At 34.1% G+C, this 17,256-nt stretch overlaps 2 protein-coding genes across 6 annotated transcripts in view; both read right to left on the bottom strand.

Moving 5' to 3' along the window:
- LOC115991469 overlaps window positions 1-17,256 on the bottom strand; it is a 62,356-nt gene that overhangs the window by 39,953 nt on the left and 5,147 nt on the right. The window lies entirely within an intron of this gene.
- LOC115990716 (stemmadenine O-acetyltransferase-like) lies at window positions 6,605-7,903 on the bottom strand. The gene has a single exon (XM_031114514.1). It carries the CDS (start codon window positions 7,901-7,903, stop codon window positions 6,605-6,607), a length of 1,299 nt encoding a protein of 432 aa, XP_030970374.1.

Below are 17,256 nucleotides of genomic sequence, written 5' to 3'. Positions count from 1 at the left end.
CTGTTATACGTGTGCTAGCAAAAACATGCTGGTGACAGATTGCAGCCTAATATTATGAAGAAACCATGACAAAACTATCACACAGTGGGAAGTTACTTTGTAGGAGAAACCAAACTCAAACCAAAATACAGGCAGGTAAACAAAATAATGAAGAATACCTGATAAGTTGCACAGCATCACGGCTATCAGCCTTTTGTTTTCCCAATTTTTATGTTTTCCTTTTTCTTAGCTAAGAATTTAATTTTAATGTTAATAGGCTTAAACTAAATGCGAGCGTGATAAATTAATTAGAATTGTCATATCTAATGATAAGTCTGCGTCTACTAATGTCCAGGGTAGTGACCTACAAGACGATTATGAATACCATTGACTTCTTTGGCAATGAGTAGGTATACCCTTGACTTCTTTGGCACAAAGGTCACAAGTGAATGTAATCCACTTCCAAAAGGGGGTTAATGGGTGGTGGTGGACTTGAGAAGATTCGATGGTGGGCGGTAAGGAAGCACATGTGGCGTGAAGGTTGAAGTCGCAGCAGTAATAGCGATAAGTGTATTGTTGGCGAGATTCATTGCAGAGTTGGCATTTGGTCTTTTGTTTGTGTTCTTCTTCTTCTTCAGGATAATGTGTCTTTTCATCAAAGAGAATGAGAGGATGGATTGGGTGCAAGGGATGGTGCAACCGACGGGCTACATCCGCACATGATTTATGATGTGTGTACCACGGGCATCCACCCCTTGGACAATAGTAGCTAGGACCATAAAGTGATTCTTGGCGCCCACAACAAGTACCTTGATAACTGTAGTCTTGACGGAAGACCAAGGGATGATTCCCAATACAGACATGATTATAGGGATGAAGCCAAAGTTTTCTTCAGGTGTAGTAATTGGTACAATGATTCCCAATACAGATGCCTATGGGTATAAGAAACATAGGAATTAGTAGCAACAAAGATGGGCAACATAGCGCACAAAATGATTGTAAAAGTTTGGGTTAATATGCCTTGGGCAGATGTGCCAAATGAAGTCTTTTGAGTTTTTTCTTCTTATCCTTGGGATCTTGGCTTAGCTGTGTTCACTGGCCACAGAATTTCTCTCAAAAAGAACCTGTACTGAGTTAAAAACTATTTATATAACAGATTGCGTAGAATATTCCTAAGAAATTTGCACCACATTGACCTTCCTAATTGTTTTAGTGGCAAAATGTTGCTAAAAGATTTTATTAAACTCTTCATTGTCCAAAACATTACAGCCCTCTGACAAGGTGGGTCTCAGCATGGCTACATTAGTTATAAAGCAATGACATGCAATTAGAACGTTAAAAATAAAGGACAAATAAATAGAATTGAAACCAGCACAAATGAAGTATTAACAAATATACTATCTCTCATAGGATGCTGTAAAGGCTTAAACTTTAAAGCCAACTTCACACCAACATTCCAGAATCCAGGATTATTTTGAACATTAGATACAAAATGTGATAGAGACATAAATAAATAGTAAATTGAAAAATTAAATTAGAATTTTTTTTTTTTTGATAAGTTAAAATTAGAATTAAATTAGTATAAAAATTAATTAAAGCATTATATTTAGGAGTTTTCACATCAGCCAACACCAATACCAATGATCTTCCCAGAATTTTCTTAACACTTCAAACCATGCATGTACGGTACCTCACCACCAAGATCACAATGTAGTTCACTGAAATAAAATGAAAAGGGAGATAAATGAACATAGAACTCACCATCTCCGTCTGGTCTTTAAAGAATTAAATGAAAATGGAAGAAAATCTGAAGCATGAGGGTAGAAACTTTCATCACTAGAGCGAGCCAAGGCTCGCCGGTTGTTGGGTTGAATGGGTGACTGAGAAAGGTGACTGTATATTGTGGTTTGTTTGAGCAGGTCAAGGGGCCAAAATGGGCCATTAGCATTAATTTTTGAAATATATAGCAACATAGCACTGTTTCGGAAATATAGCAACATAGCACTGTTTCGGAAATAATCAGGGAGGCCCTTTTTTTCGAAAACGCCGCTATAGGGCCCGAAAACGTCACTATAGGGCTTAAAAAAACGCCACCATAGGGCCCCTTGAACCTGTTATGGGACTTTAAAAAAAATTTTGCAGGAAAACGCCGCTATAGGGCCCAAAAACGTCACTATAGGGCTTAAAAACGCCACTATAGGACCTCTTGAACCTGTTATGGGACTTATAAAAAAATTTTACAGGAAAACGCCGCTATAGGGCCCGAAAAAGTGATATTTCCCTAATTATTTCCGAAACAGTGCTCTGTTGCTAAATATTTCAAAAATTAATGCTAATGGGCCATTTTGGCCCAGGTCAAGGTGTTTAATTTGGTTTTTGTATATTGGGTTTTATGATTTATGGAGGAGATAATGGGCTCAATTTAGATTTGAGAGAGAAAATGGGTCCAAGTTGGTTTTCCAGCTGTCTTTTATATGGGTTGTGCTCATGGTAGCCCAATTCAAAGTGTTCAAACTGGTTTAACTCGAATCTCAAACTCAACTCACAAGTCACAACATCCCAGCATCACGGTCAAAAACCAAGATTCAAGTGTTGAAACAAAAACTAATAATTGAACACAAACTCACAGCATATAGAATCATACTAAAAAACCAAGGTGTAGAAGTTATTCTACATTCGTTCATCAAATAAAAAAGAAAAGAAAAGAAGTTATTCTACATCATAACAAAATCTGGTTCACAGCAAGTTTAGGTGCTAACTCATCATTAGTCCTCTTTACGCGGTTCAGAAATAATCCGATAAAAATACATCTCTCACTCCACTTAAAATGCTTACAAAATAAAACACTCTCCTACTAATTCATGTTTTCAAAACAAACTTTTCCAAAAATTTTCTTTTTAAAAAAAGAAGCTTATGAGATTGGGCCAAAAATTTTATAATTAAAAAAAAAAAAAAAAAAAAAAACTCACTACACAAGCGCATATGATGAAACTAGTAATAAAATAAGATTTTACCCAAACCAATACAACTGGAATTCAAACTATTTTAAGATAACACAAACTCATTAGTTTTAACTCTAATACTAAATTAATTTTTTTTTTGTTTTGATTTTGATTTGATTAATCATGCTGATTAATAACCTTGATAGTATATTTATTAAAAAATGATTAATGTTTTATATATTAAAAAAAGTACACTAAAAAAATCCTTTTTTCTATATTAAACGTATAAAACATTGTTCAGAAATTATGTTTTATCAGGCTGTCACAAGCCCAAACCTAAAAGGGAACCCAAGCTACATGACACAGGCCCCACAAGCAAAGCAAAACTCCATCCTTATTAGAGTAATGTTACCGTTACAAACTATTTTACAACATTTTTACAAACTGTTGATGTGGTAAAAATTTTATTAATTTTCATCTAGGCCCACTATAAATATCACTTTTTTATTTACCAATAATCACTCACCACATCAACAGTTTGTAAAAAAATTTATAAAAGAATTTGTATCTTCATTATTACTCTCCTTATTAATGACCCAAGAGGGCCTACCACTACAACACATGAGAAACAACCCATAGCAATGGGCTAACAACACAAAGCATGTCAAAGCAAGCCCCATGTCTAAGGCCTACAAGGGCCCCCTGATACTAAGGAAGGCCTACAAGATTGTAGCATTCTGCCATGGCTTTGGGCTATTGTGTTTGTGGGGAAACACATACATTCCAAAAGGACAAAAGGAAGGATTTGTTGTGGGGGAAACACATTTCTGTCGACATCTGTCAAGTATTTCGTTATTGCTGTTTGGCTCTACAAAAATTATTTGTTGGTTTTTTTTTTTTTTTTTTTTTTTTTTTTTTTTTTGTTGGACAAGAAGTTAAAAGAATATATGACATATTAAAATGGATAAAACTTATGTATAGTACCTCAAGTCAAGTACACTAGATTCCTCAATTAAATTCAAATATTTTATTATTTTGAATTTTAATTTTCTTTAAAAAAAGATAACAATATTTGTGTTTTATTGATTAATTAATGCAACAATATGTTCGAATTCAATTAAAGAACCTAATGACTGAGTGTTACTCCATTATTCTAACTTCACAACACTAAGTAGTCTAATGAATATAAACAATGCATAAGAAAAAACATGTATACATGCAAGTTAGATTTGTAAAACTCGTATGAAGAGTGTATGAGATATCTAACAGTACATTTTGATGAAAAAGCTCAAGAATTTTTTTTTTTTTAAAATGGAAGCTTTAACATCATAACGTTGAAAGAAAAAGAAAGTAGTGCAAGGAAAGTAAAGATGACAATGGAATATACGTGGAAAACGCTTTGAAAGAGATGAAAAACCACAGGCAAGCAAGGGTGAATGTCCCTTGCTCTGTCAAGCTTTCTATTTTGTGAAAATGGAGGTTTCCCTTATACAGTAGTGGTGTTCTTGCCAAAGGAGGGGTCTTTTCTTTACCTCGCTTCCTTACAAACTTTCTATCATTTTCTCTATTGTTCTATCCTGGTTCTTATCCTAATAGTCCAACAACATGTTCCTCTTACAGTCTGAGGTATGTTGTTAGGTACACAAGACAGATGTCACACTGTGATTCCCCCATTTGAACCCTAATACAGCTACTGTACTATGTAGTGGCTGGAGGAGAGAGAGTGAGCATGCCAAGGTCAGTATAGTGGTATGAAAAGTGACCCTGCCACTACGTGGGGAGCAATCCTTGGACAAGGAAAGGGACATTAGGGGCATTGAGAGTAATGCACGTGTCCCTAGCAGTGGTCTAGCACAAGTACAACTAATAGGAGGGAAGGATTTCATAACCTCTGATCAAAGAGGGTCATTATCCCCCTTTTGTAAGTGCTAGGTGTCCATGTCAGGTGCAAATCTCACTCTTCCCTAAGATAGTCACGCCGTTGGCACGAACCAAAGATCTCTTCTCCTAGCAAATGTTTCTTTTACTTGCTCACATTTATTTCACGTGTAGAGTCCTAATCCAGCCACATTAGCATTCTCCTATGCCTTCACTACTGTATTATACAACATGAGAACTGAAAAGGGTTTTTTATGGACAAACAAAAGGAAGATTCCTTTAAATTTGACAATTTGGGTTTGACTACTCTTATTTAACAGGAGTAGTAGAAAGAATAAGTTCAAAATCCAAATCAATTCATTTTTCCACACATCCTAGTATAGCTGCATGAGACCTTCCTACACGTCATAAATGACATATGAATAGTATGAATCTTAGACTAAAATGAGAGGTAGCTAATAAATATGAACATTATGAATCTTTTTTCTTTTTTTTTTCAACTAATCTCATATATGCAGAATTTGATAGTCTTAGAGCTCTTAAAAAGGAAGTAGCTAAAGATGATTAAAGGGAAAAGGGAAAGGCAAAAACAAAGGATTTTTCTTTCCCATTGATGCCGCAAGCTGCTATGTATTTTCTACAAAAAAGGGGAAGGTGCGGCTGACTAGTTTTCTAAGGAAATATGTATGAATCTTAGTATTAAATGAGAGGTAGCTAATAAAATTAGGCCGGTTAACATATGTTTTTAGAGCATTTGTTAGTGGACTATCTTAGAAAAGTTTTGATACTTTTTTAATGGGAAATATAAAAAAAAAAAAAATTGTTAAAAAAAGTTTTTTTTTTTTTTCCTCCACAAAAAGTTTCTAAAAATATTTTCTAAACAAATACCCTTAAGGAATCCATTAAATTTTCCCGTAAACTTATGTGAGAGATAATTGACTATGAGCCTGTTTGGTATCAGTTTCAATTTTTAGTTTTTAATTTTTATGTACACCTTTTTAAAACCTCACTTTCTCCCATCTTTTCTCACTTTTTCAAAAATTTTCAGCTTTAAAAAAAAAAAAAAATGTAGTATCCATTTGGGAATAGCTTATATATCTAGTTTTTTGCTGAAAACTTTTTGCTAAAAGTGTGCTAAGGTATATTTGTGAAACTCGAGTCTTTCCACGTGAATTTTCATAAAAATCGAGTCTGTGATACTCGAGTTACTACAATGAATTCGAGTCTTAGAGACTCGAGATGTTAGTTTCCTAAATAGTTTGGAAACAATGCTAACTGACAAAATTGTTTAAAAATTTGTGTTATTTTGAAAAAAAAAATCCTGAAAATGTTGTGGACATAACATTTCTCGAATACTAATCCTTTGTACTATTTTTTTATGTTCTACTAATCTCTAATCACAACTTGCTATGTATTTATTTTTTCCATTTTAAATTTTAGCTATTTTATAAGAAAAATTAAATAAATACATGACAAGTTGTGATTGGTGGAATATAAAGTGGAACATAAAAAATGACACAGAGAATTTGTATTCCTAACTAGTAGTTATAATATCATTCTGAAGGTGAAGGGGAAAGAAAATTTTTTACCATTATTATGGTTGGTCTAAATCATAAAGAATTTATTTGACTAACATAATGGTAATACAAGAAAACAACTTGAGACTATATGCTTACATAATGCCAAAATCAATCTCTATCAATTACATAACAGAAATGAAGTCCTTTATTTTATTAATTATTATTTTTTACGACAAGGGCATATATAGTTAGCTCCTTCTTCATTCCCTATCTCTGTTGGGAAAGCTAGCTAGCATATGAGAGCAGCTCCTGGTCATTTTCGAACATGGCCATGTCTTCTTCCTTCATGGTCACCCATGTCTCAATTCCATCACCATCTTTGGTACTCATCATGACTACCGTATTCTTACAACAAAAGCCTGGACAACACACCCAGGTGGGCTTTCCCATACCAAAATCAACTTCATACACAGGAAACCTACACCAACTACTAAAGTTACAGGACTCTATCTCACCATTTTGGAATTGTTTGTCTTTTTTCCCTAGAAAATACAGATCTCCAACAGGGCCATCTTGTAGTTTCTTCAAGTACTCAGCATTGATTTCCAAGATAGCGTTCCTAACCTGCCTCACTAAAAAATGGTAATCCTTCTCCATCTCAACCGGTGTTTCAGCTGCAATCGCAACCCTCGCAAGATTCCCAAAGGAATGCACTGGAAGTTGTGGAACCATCCTCTCTCGCAGGTTCACTGCAAGAACTGCTGTTACTTGCTTAGGTTTTGTTGTCCTTGTCCGAGCCATCACCATCATATGCATCCATATGAATGCTGAAACTACCTCAACGCGTGATGCAAACCTGTCTTCTGGACCAAATGCAGCAGAGGCTTCTCTTCTTAGTGCGGCTATGCTCGATTTGTTGAACAAAAACCTTCTGGTCACAATGTTTTCTTTTGAGATATAGGCTTCATTTGGCATGAACCCAGTTATATCTCTTGGAGGAAAATGGATGTGTGCATCAAAAATAGGGCTCATAACTTCACTTTCTCCTCTACATGTGCCAGCCCATGCATTAACAAAATTGACTGCAGATATTACATCAGCAAGCTTATGTGAGATACACACAGCAATTGCAACTCCACCACACTCAAAAATATTATATTGGACAGCTAGGAGAACTTCCTTTCCAAAATCATTGCAACTATTATCGGGCTCAAATGGTAGCAATTGGATTAGATCATTGCCATTTGGATTGTGTATCGCTTGTGATTGCTTGCATAGGACTCGAGCTTGAATATAGTCCACACCCTTGTCGTTACAGTTGATGGAGAATTCGTCATTAATAGGTGCTCCAGCTAATGGATAGAAGTGAGTTAAGGTTTTAGCTAGAGACTCTTTTAGCAAACGAGATCTTTCAAATGGTTCAACATCCACAAATTTCTTAGAATCATAGAACCAAATGATAGGAAAATGAAAGAGAGGTGCAAGTTGGTCTAAGAAGGAAAGCTTGAACTTCCTAAGGTGATGGGGTGTTGGAGATGATGGCTTAATTATCTCCTTGGAGATTATCTCAACATTCATCACCATCTTGCTTTGTACAACCCCAAATTACAAGGAAAGGAAAAATGTTATGCTTCTTCAGTTCAAGTCCATGTAGCCTCATTATATAGAGGAGGAATGACAATTTTAGGTACCTGATTTGGTAATTTTCTTTCAAGAAATATTCCTATTCAGTTTAGTGGCTTGTAATCACAATATTAAGGCTAAATTGCAAATTACACCCTTCAAATTGCAAACTAATTTTTATTGTTGTTATTCTAACCTTTTATTTATTTATTTAAGGAATTAAGGATTATGTTTGAGGAAGCAAAGTTATTTTTAGAGTAATATTATATCTGCAATATTTTCACTATAAATCTTTTTTTTTTTTTAATATAAGATAGAAATTTTACTCTAGCCTAATCTAAGTGTATATGTGTGTGAAGCTCTCTCCTAAAGACTTGAATCCAGACCCTTGCCCCCCACACCCCACAAGCACTTATACTTGTTGTCAATATTAATTGCAAATTAGAATTAGTAATTGCTTACTAGTTACTATATAGGATTTATTGTGAAAATTAATGTTATGAATATAGCATTACTCTTATTTTTATTGAACTCAATTTTTTGTGATTCTCAAGTTAAGGCATTACTCTCTCTCTCTCTCTCTCTCTTTTTCGTAAAAAACTTATACTTAGGAAATGCTGACTTGTTTTCCACACAACTACTGTGTCCACCAAACTAAGGTTGCCTATTTCTCCAAAGTTTCAGCACTTTCATGAAACTTGTCAAGTCAAAGAAAATGACAAGCATTTATGGCCAAAGTGTCATCCATTTCAGCCAAAAGAAAAGAAGCATGAATTTGGTTTGCATGTCAGGTGTTGTTCCTGGCCATCTTCTTTGACAATTCTTTGCAGAGGGGTGGGGAATTCAATTGTGATCATGGTGTTCCAAGTCAAGTCTACTTTGCCCAATTCAAGTGTTCAAATTGGTTTAACTAGAATCAAACTCACAACATATAGCATTATGCTAAAACGCCAAGGAGTTCTTCTACGTCCACAATAAAATTTTACAACATTTTCACAACAAATTTAGGTGTCAACCCATCATTAGTCAAAATAAAATAAAATAAAATTTTAGGACGATCGTTCGAACAATGCTAGGACTACAACTATTTGCACAACTTTGACCACAACTTGCCACGTGACTAGTTTTAAGTGGTAGATAAAAAGTGGTCGTAGCATTTTTCTTTAAGGGTTTGTTTGGATACCGCTTATTGCTGAAAACTGAAAACACTATAACAAAATAATTTTTAAATATGTGAATAATACCGTGAGACCCAATTTTAAAGAAAAATTTGCTGACATCCATACTTGCGAGTCCTGTAAATAGTGCACAGGACCTACAGAAAAAACGCAGACACACGTTTTGTTGCTTTTCATCACAATCCAAACCCAGCCTAACATAATCAAAGTTTATTAGTCTTTACTCTAATATTAAATTGTGACTCAATTTGCAGCTCAAAGCAAAAGATCGTAATCCATCACAATCAAAGACTCAAGGACCTAAGGTTTGGTAGGTAGAAAGGGGAGGAAGATCTAATTATATAGAAGCATTTTACCGCAACTTTTGGCAATTGTGTTTGTAGGGAATCAAAGTCTCCCTTAAAAACAAATCAAATAACTGTGCTTGGATTCTTTACTTTCTTTTTTTTTTCTTTTTTTAAATTCAAATGACTCTATGTTTGGCTTAAACATTTTTATTTTTTATTTTAATTCAAACTGCTATGTGTGTGAAATTTTGACTGTTTGTAGAGTCAGGTTGCCAAAGTTAAGAGTTTGGGACTTTATAAGATTTAAGTATTATTTAATTACTGCTATCTGGCTCTAACTAAATGATTTGTTGAAGGATTTTTTTTTAAAGTTTTTTTTCCCTGCTTTAAAGTTTTAACCTGGCAACGCATTAGAAAAATATAGGAAATATTATAATTATTTATAGAAAATAATTTTGAGTGGCTGAGGTAGTTTTGAACTTTTGTTTCAATGTCTGAGTGTTATTTTTTTTAACTTCAAAACAATAATTAGTTTTGTATTTAGAAGAATGCTTGACATAAATTTTGTACATTAAAAGAAAAATTGTCAAAAATTTAATGATTGTTTTTTTTAAACGGTCGAGTTCAATTTTAACAAATGATTTTTGTCTTTTATTATATATATATTTTTAATATAAAAATATATATTAGTTTGGATTTTTATATATTAATTTATTTTTAAATTTTTAGTATATCTTTTATTGTTTAGTGGTGCTTCCTTTTTTTTTAATGCATAGTTTGGCACCTCCAAACGAATAAAGTCATGGCTGTCCCTATGAATCATTATTTTGTTAGTATAAAAATGTTAGGCTTTCGAGTGATAGCACAAAGTAGTATTTTTCTTATTCACAATTTCAAGGAAAGCAGGTTTGCTCATGAAGATGCATGCCAGCGGTTAAAATTTCATTTAAGCCTCATGTATATTAGCCATCTCTTGCCTTCTTAAAAAATAAAAAAAATAAAAATTGTTAGCCATCTCTTGTCAAAAAAAAAAAAAAATTCGTGAATTAAAGTACTTCAATTCTTTATGTTATTTGCTATTTCATGACATTATCACCCAGTTCGTATTTGGTGGAGATGCTTAATCATTGCACTTAAAGTAAATGTGTAGATGAATTGTTGAGGAAGGTTTGTGCCTTCTCTTTTCTCCTTTATTATTTTATGCAATTTATCTATGTTTTTATATGTCCATGTTCTCTTATTGGCCAATCCTTTTAAATTATATACATTATCTTGAGTTTTGAATCTTGAGACTCTAGACATCATTTTCATGAGTCGATCACATGTAAAACAAATTCTACATGGTTTGCATTCCACATTCCACACACTATCCGATTAAAGAGGGTTTTTCTATTGTTAAAAAAATAAATAAAATCAAAGTCTCCCATATTCATAATCTGTATTATTGAGACTCAACAATGATGTTTGTTTATGAGAACAAAACACACAACATTTACAATCAAAATGCTTTGATGTAATTGATGAGAAAGATAAAGAGATGTTTCTCTATGTGTTGTTCTCTACGACACCACGTGTAAGTGAAAAATTATATCACATGCACAAATGAGCCCTTGACCCCCTTATATAGACAACCAAAGGGTGTGAACTCAAGAGATGGCAACTATTTGGCAATGGACACAACTCTTTGACAATAGGCTGAATCGAGCCCACTATTGGGCATACTCTATTTGAGTTTTGTTTGACCCAATATTTCTAGCAGATTCACCCTCTCCCCAACACCCCCCCCCCCCCCCCCCCCAAAAAAAAAAAAAAAAACCTAAAAAGAAAAAAAGATTGTCATTAGGTCAGATGGTTTTGAGAAACAAACACACACAACGGGTAGATGAGGTTTTAGCATATTGACCCAATAGAGATGACTTTGTTAATCCTCCTAATATATAGATATTAAGCAGCCACTTAAGGAGAGTAATTTCCATTCCTAACATGGTCCCAACCTAATTATGCATGTCTATAAATATTCAAAATCACCCAAACATGATTAAATGGCAATCACACAAGCTTGCTATTAATTATAGCGACTAGAAGAATAAAAAACAATGAAATAAAAAGGGATTTATAGAATAGGATTTAAAACTAAGGGGAAGCTTTGGAATTGATGAAGGATTATTTACTTGGAAATTTTCTGAATTGATTTGGGAGAGAATTTGGGTGTTAATTTTATGGAATAGAAATAACAAATTTTCTCTTACATACCATAAGCATCAGCGCCAAAGCACAAGGAATCCGTGAGCATGTGCATTGGGTCCAAATTTTTTCAGTCTTATTTTGAGTTTTTATTCTTCTTTTTATATATATATGTTTTCTATGAAAGTCATGAGGTACAAATTCTGCACACTTGGTCAATATGTAGTTCACGAACACCATTTTGCTTGTTCTTGATACAAATGGGAAGTTTGTGTAACGTACTTTCTAAATGTACCAACTTTTGGTCATTTTGTGCTATAATAAAAAGAAAAAAATGTTCCTTAGCAATTGAGAAGTGGGGTGATTCAAATGGAAAGTTTTAAATGTTTATTTTTTGTCATCCTTGGTACACATATTTTCCAGCAATCTAGTGAGCAATCTAGTGAGCATCAAACATAACTTTTTGTTGCAAATCATTGAGAAACATGCCTAGTTTACTAAGTCCCAACATTTTAGATCACCCATGGGTAATTTGTGACAAATTTGTGTGCAAAGTGGACATATCTCAATCTTATCTCGAGTCATTTTCTATGGATTTTGCATGATCCTTTCCATTTATATAAACTTACATTTTGGCCTTTTGGATCTCTGTTTAACTCAAATAAAGTGTCATTAATTTTAGACATGGAAAAATGGGTTAGAATTTTTTGACCCGACTCGACCCGAAAAAACATGACCCAAACCTGATTTTTTTACCCGAAGCAAAAACAAGTTGACCTGTGACCCGACTCGGATAACCCGTGACTTGACCCATTAAAAAAATTCACAAATTTTTTTTTTTTAAACTACGTCCTGATACTAAGTGCATAAAGCACAAAGCACCAGAATGGCAATGCCAAACCAGTTGGCAATAGTCAATAGTCAATAGTCATTAAATTATTAAATTACAACTTACAAGAAGACAAAACAATAACTCTTTACATGCAAGTGCAACTTGCCTATTTGATCTTGGGGCTTCACGAATCACAAATGAAATGGCAAAACCAATAAAGCTAAAAGCTTCAGCTTTGCTCCACAGACCACAGAGACATGACAATTGACATGAGAAGACTTAGACAACACAACCATTAAAAAAAAGAAAAAAAGTCTAATTCAGTTGACTAGAGTCCAAAGCCAAAATTGTGAGTCACATGAAACTTGAAAGAGTGAAGCAAAAACGTAACAACACAACACAACAACCACATCCACGGACCACAATCCACAAGGGTCAAGGGCCAAAGCGGTAAAGCCCCCTCAACAATTAGCCCTCCGCCCTTCTTTAATGGCACGGATCTCATGAGCATTTCGATAATTACTGTTGCTTCTAAATCAAGTTTTATTACTAGGAAAAAAATTCTTACTTCGTATTGATCACGTCTTTTACCTGAGAATGTGAAAGCTATGTTATGTACTAAAAGTTGGCTATATGGATTTGAAGGTAATTTAATTTTTTTATAATCATAATTATACAATTTTAATTTTTTATTGATTTGCTTTTATGATACATTGAGTCATATTAAAATATTGTATTGTAGATAAAGATGCTGACGAAATTGGCCAACTTGAGCTACAATTTGCAAGTATGAATATTTGCAATGCTGAATATGCTACCAACGTTGAGTAGATAGAGATTGAGATTGAGGTGTAATTCTTATAAAATATTTACTATTCTTCTCTACTTAATATGTTATGTTTATTTTTAAAACTTTTTTTGTTTAGTTTATCTTTCTAAGTAATTTAACTTTACTATTATTTTAAATGCAACGGGAACATGTGCACTTAAGAAGACCAATAACTTGCTACTTTGCTGGCTCACTTGTTTTGTTTGCTTTAAGATCTATCTCTTTTTGAAGTTGTAAACTTGTAATTATATGCATTTTGATAGTGAACTATTAACATTGAAGACTTTTTCCATCATGAATTTATGACTATAAATAATTTTTGTTATGCTCAAAAGTCAAAACTGTTAGAATTGCAAGGATATTAACAAGTGGCATTAAATGCAATTCATTTGCTTAACTGATTTTATTCATTCCCTCTAAACAGGTTGTCATTGATTTTTTTTGTAATTGAAATTTTTTTTTTTTGAAAAATACGGGTCAACCTGACCCGACCCACAACCCGATTGACCCGTTTCGACCCGTGACCCATTTGACCCACCAACCCGATTGACCTGACCCGAACCAACCCAACTCGCTCATTTTGCCACATCTAGTCATTATAGAAAGTCTATGATGCCTATTTTCTAACTCCCCATGTCATTTTTATTTTTAATCTCTTCATTTAACAAGCCCACGTGTATTTGGAAGCTAGCTAAATCCTCTCATTTATTTACTACTCTCTCAGCTTTATCTTTATTCGACTAACTTTGCTATGTTATGACTATTTCAGTGTGGATTTGTGTTAATTGTGGCATAACAACATGAACGCCTTAGTGTTTATTGTATTTATGTTTGTTCATCATGTAGGCGAAAGCTAAAGGGGTGGCAGTCAAGCACACGGATGTATATCAACAAGTATACCGCACCAAAGATGGGGTTACTGTTAGTGCCCATGTGCAAGATAACATGGTAAGCATAATTTGATCGAATTGAATTTTAGTGTATTTTGTGTTTGTATTGATTATGGTGTGTAATATATTGTTTGGTTCTTATGGGAAAACAGGATAGGATGGTAGCACTTTTGAATGAATAGGGCATACAACTACAAGGAGAGATTGGTAATGGAATCCTCTGGTCCAACGACGACACGTATGCTCAGGTGATGGGTCGTCCAGAGCACCCAGGACGTGTACGTGGGGTGGGTTTTGGAATCACCCCATCAGGAAGAAATGGCACAAACTATTCACAGTTTACCTCAACTCCGTCGTCAAGCAGAACTCACCAAAGGATGTCAGAGTTGGAGACGAGTCATGAAGAGCTTAGGGAGAAACTAGCTCAATCTAGGGAGGAACTAGCGAAATCTGAGGCAAGGCATAGGGAGGAACTAGTTCAATCTGAGGCAAGGCACCAAGCACAAATGGTTGAAATGATGACGTCAATGAGAGGCATGTTTGAGCAACTTAGCTAGGGGATGCGTGATATAGGTCCTTCTCAGGTAGCAAACAAATGTTATTTAGCGAAACACTACTTTTTGCAATGCATTGTTATGTGATATTAATACAATGCCTTTAATATATTTTAGGGTGGCAATGCTTGATGGGAATGAAACTGTGAATCCTGAGGTAAAACAAAATTTCTCTAAAAACAGTAGCCTACATATATACATATCATGCTATGATGGATAAACTATGAACCTCAGTAGTCAGTATAGGAGGAACAAAAACTTTCAGCTGGTGAATATGTTATAAAAATCTCATAATGCAATTGTATTATTGTAATATAAGTTGATTCAAGACGCATTTCAAAGGTGTATGATATAGTGACTACTCTAGAGTATCGCATTCTTATTTGCCACCTAAAACATGAAGAACACAGTTTCTTGGCATATTCACATCTCCATGACTAGACACATGCAAAATACGTAATGTAAAGGAACAAAACAATAGCTCTCATTATCAATGTCAATAATGTATTGATGAACTTGATTGAATTGGAAGTTTTGACTAGATTGTTTTAACGAATAGTTGAATTATTGCTTAGTCTTCCTCTCATGTTACTCTTTGTATTGCTTTTTTTAATCCAAATGAGCTCTCCCTATTTCTAATTATCTAGGTACGTAGTCTCGCACCTATCATATATAATCTCTTTCACTTTTCCCTTTCATTTTGGCATTTGAAAAGCCAAATCACTCTATAATTAGGCAAAAAATAATGCCAAATAATGTCTCGTTCCCTCATAACATTATTCTACCAAATTGCTCCATTGTGAGGCCTTTTGATACAAATGTGCATCTAAGCATTGCCGAATTACAATTTCGAATTCATGTTTAGAGTATTATGTATTGCAAGCAAAAATTTGGCAAATTTAACATGACAAAGAATAATTTGTGCATTTTACCATGAAGTGGACAAGAAAGCGTTTCCGTTCAAAATTGAAGCAAATGAAACTGAAGACATTCTAAGCATGTTGTAAACACAAACATTTGTATATATTTTTGTTAACACAAAGGTTAGTGATGTTGCTGCTTGCTGCCTGTGGCTGTTTAAGGGCAGTTTAGAATGTAAAAAAATCCTTCTTGTATATTTTTTGAGATGTACAAAACTTGTATATATCTTTTGCTGCGTTTTGTGTTGGGAACTTGTTATGGAACTTGTGATGTTGGGATGTAATAGGAAGCCGTGATAGCAGGGAGTAGTGATGTTGGGAACTTGTATATAGCAGGAAGTTGTGATAGAAGGGAAAAAATTAAAAAAAAAAAAAAATCTATAGTCGTGTTTTAAAAACGTAACTATAACTTGTTCCAATGTAGTTGAAAAAGGGAACTATAGTCGTGTTTTTTTACAAACACAGCTATAGGTCTGACCTATAACCATGGTTAGAAACGCAGCTCAAATCGGGCCCATAGCTGCGTTTTTAGAAATGCAGCTATAGGCTGAGACCTATAGCTATGTTTTTGAAAAACGCGGCTACAGGCTAGCTTTGAGCTGCGTTTAAAATGCAACTATAGACCCTTTTTTCAACTACATTGGAATAAAAATGCAGCTATAGGTCCGAAGCCTTAGCCACGGTTATAAACGTAGCTCAAAGTTGGGCTATAGCCACGTTTTTCAAAAACACGGCTATAGGTTGGGGTCTATAGCCGCGTTTCTAAAAACGTGGCTATAGGCCTATTGCTGTGTTGTTTAGGCCATGTTTGTAAACGTGGCTCTATCCTATAGATCCCTTTTTTTGTAGTGTCCCCCCCCCCCACCCCAACCAAAAAAAAAAAACCTAAAAAGAAAAAATGATTGTCATTAGGTCAGATGGTTTTGAAAAACAAACGCACACAATGGAGGTTTTATTATACATAACTTAGATTTCCTTCATTCAAGACGGAAGTTTATGGACAAAGGATAGGAACTCTTGAATTGGAAATGAGTTTTTATCACAAAAAATCGATTTTATACTTATGCATATTGTTGTATTACGTACATACATATTATGACAGGTAGCTCAAACTCCCTGAATTAATTAATAGGCAAGAATAACATCAAAATAAAGGAATAAAAAAGAGTTAAACTAGAGAATTGGTAAGAAGACCAAATATAATTTAATTAAAATTTGTTTAATGTTGTGTTTGAGTTAAAGTTAAGAAGACCAAACATAATGTAATTAGAACCACTTTTTTTTCTTTTTTTTGAGATAGTTTTAACCTATAGCATCTGCTCTTGATAATAGTTCTTTTATCATCAGACTAAGGGTCCGTTTGGATACAGCTGAAAACTGAAAACTGAAACTGAAAACTGAAAAACACTGTAGCGAAATAATTTTTAAATGTGTGAATAGTATCGTGGGACCCATTTTTAATGAAAAAGTTGCTGAAAAGTGAAATTTGTGGGTCCGTAAACAGTACACGATGTGCTGTGATTGGTCCAAAAAAATTTGAAAAGTCAAAGTTTGCGGCTACTGTTCATTGAACAGTGCATGAACAGTAGCCGCAACACCCAAAACGCCCCAAAACGCGTGGAAAAAAAAAAAAAAAAAAA

The sequence above is a fragment of the Quercus lobata genome, chromosome 5 (genome assembly GCF_001633185.2).
Source record: "Quercus lobata isolate SW786 chromosome 5, ValleyOak3.0 Primary Assembly, whole genome shotgun sequence".
Taxonomy (NCBI): Eukaryota; Viridiplantae; Streptophyta; class Magnoliopsida; order Fagales; family Fagaceae; genus Quercus; species Quercus lobata.
The sequence above is the reverse complement of the archived record's forward strand: the minus strand, read 5'-3'. Positions and strand labels throughout refer to the sequence as shown.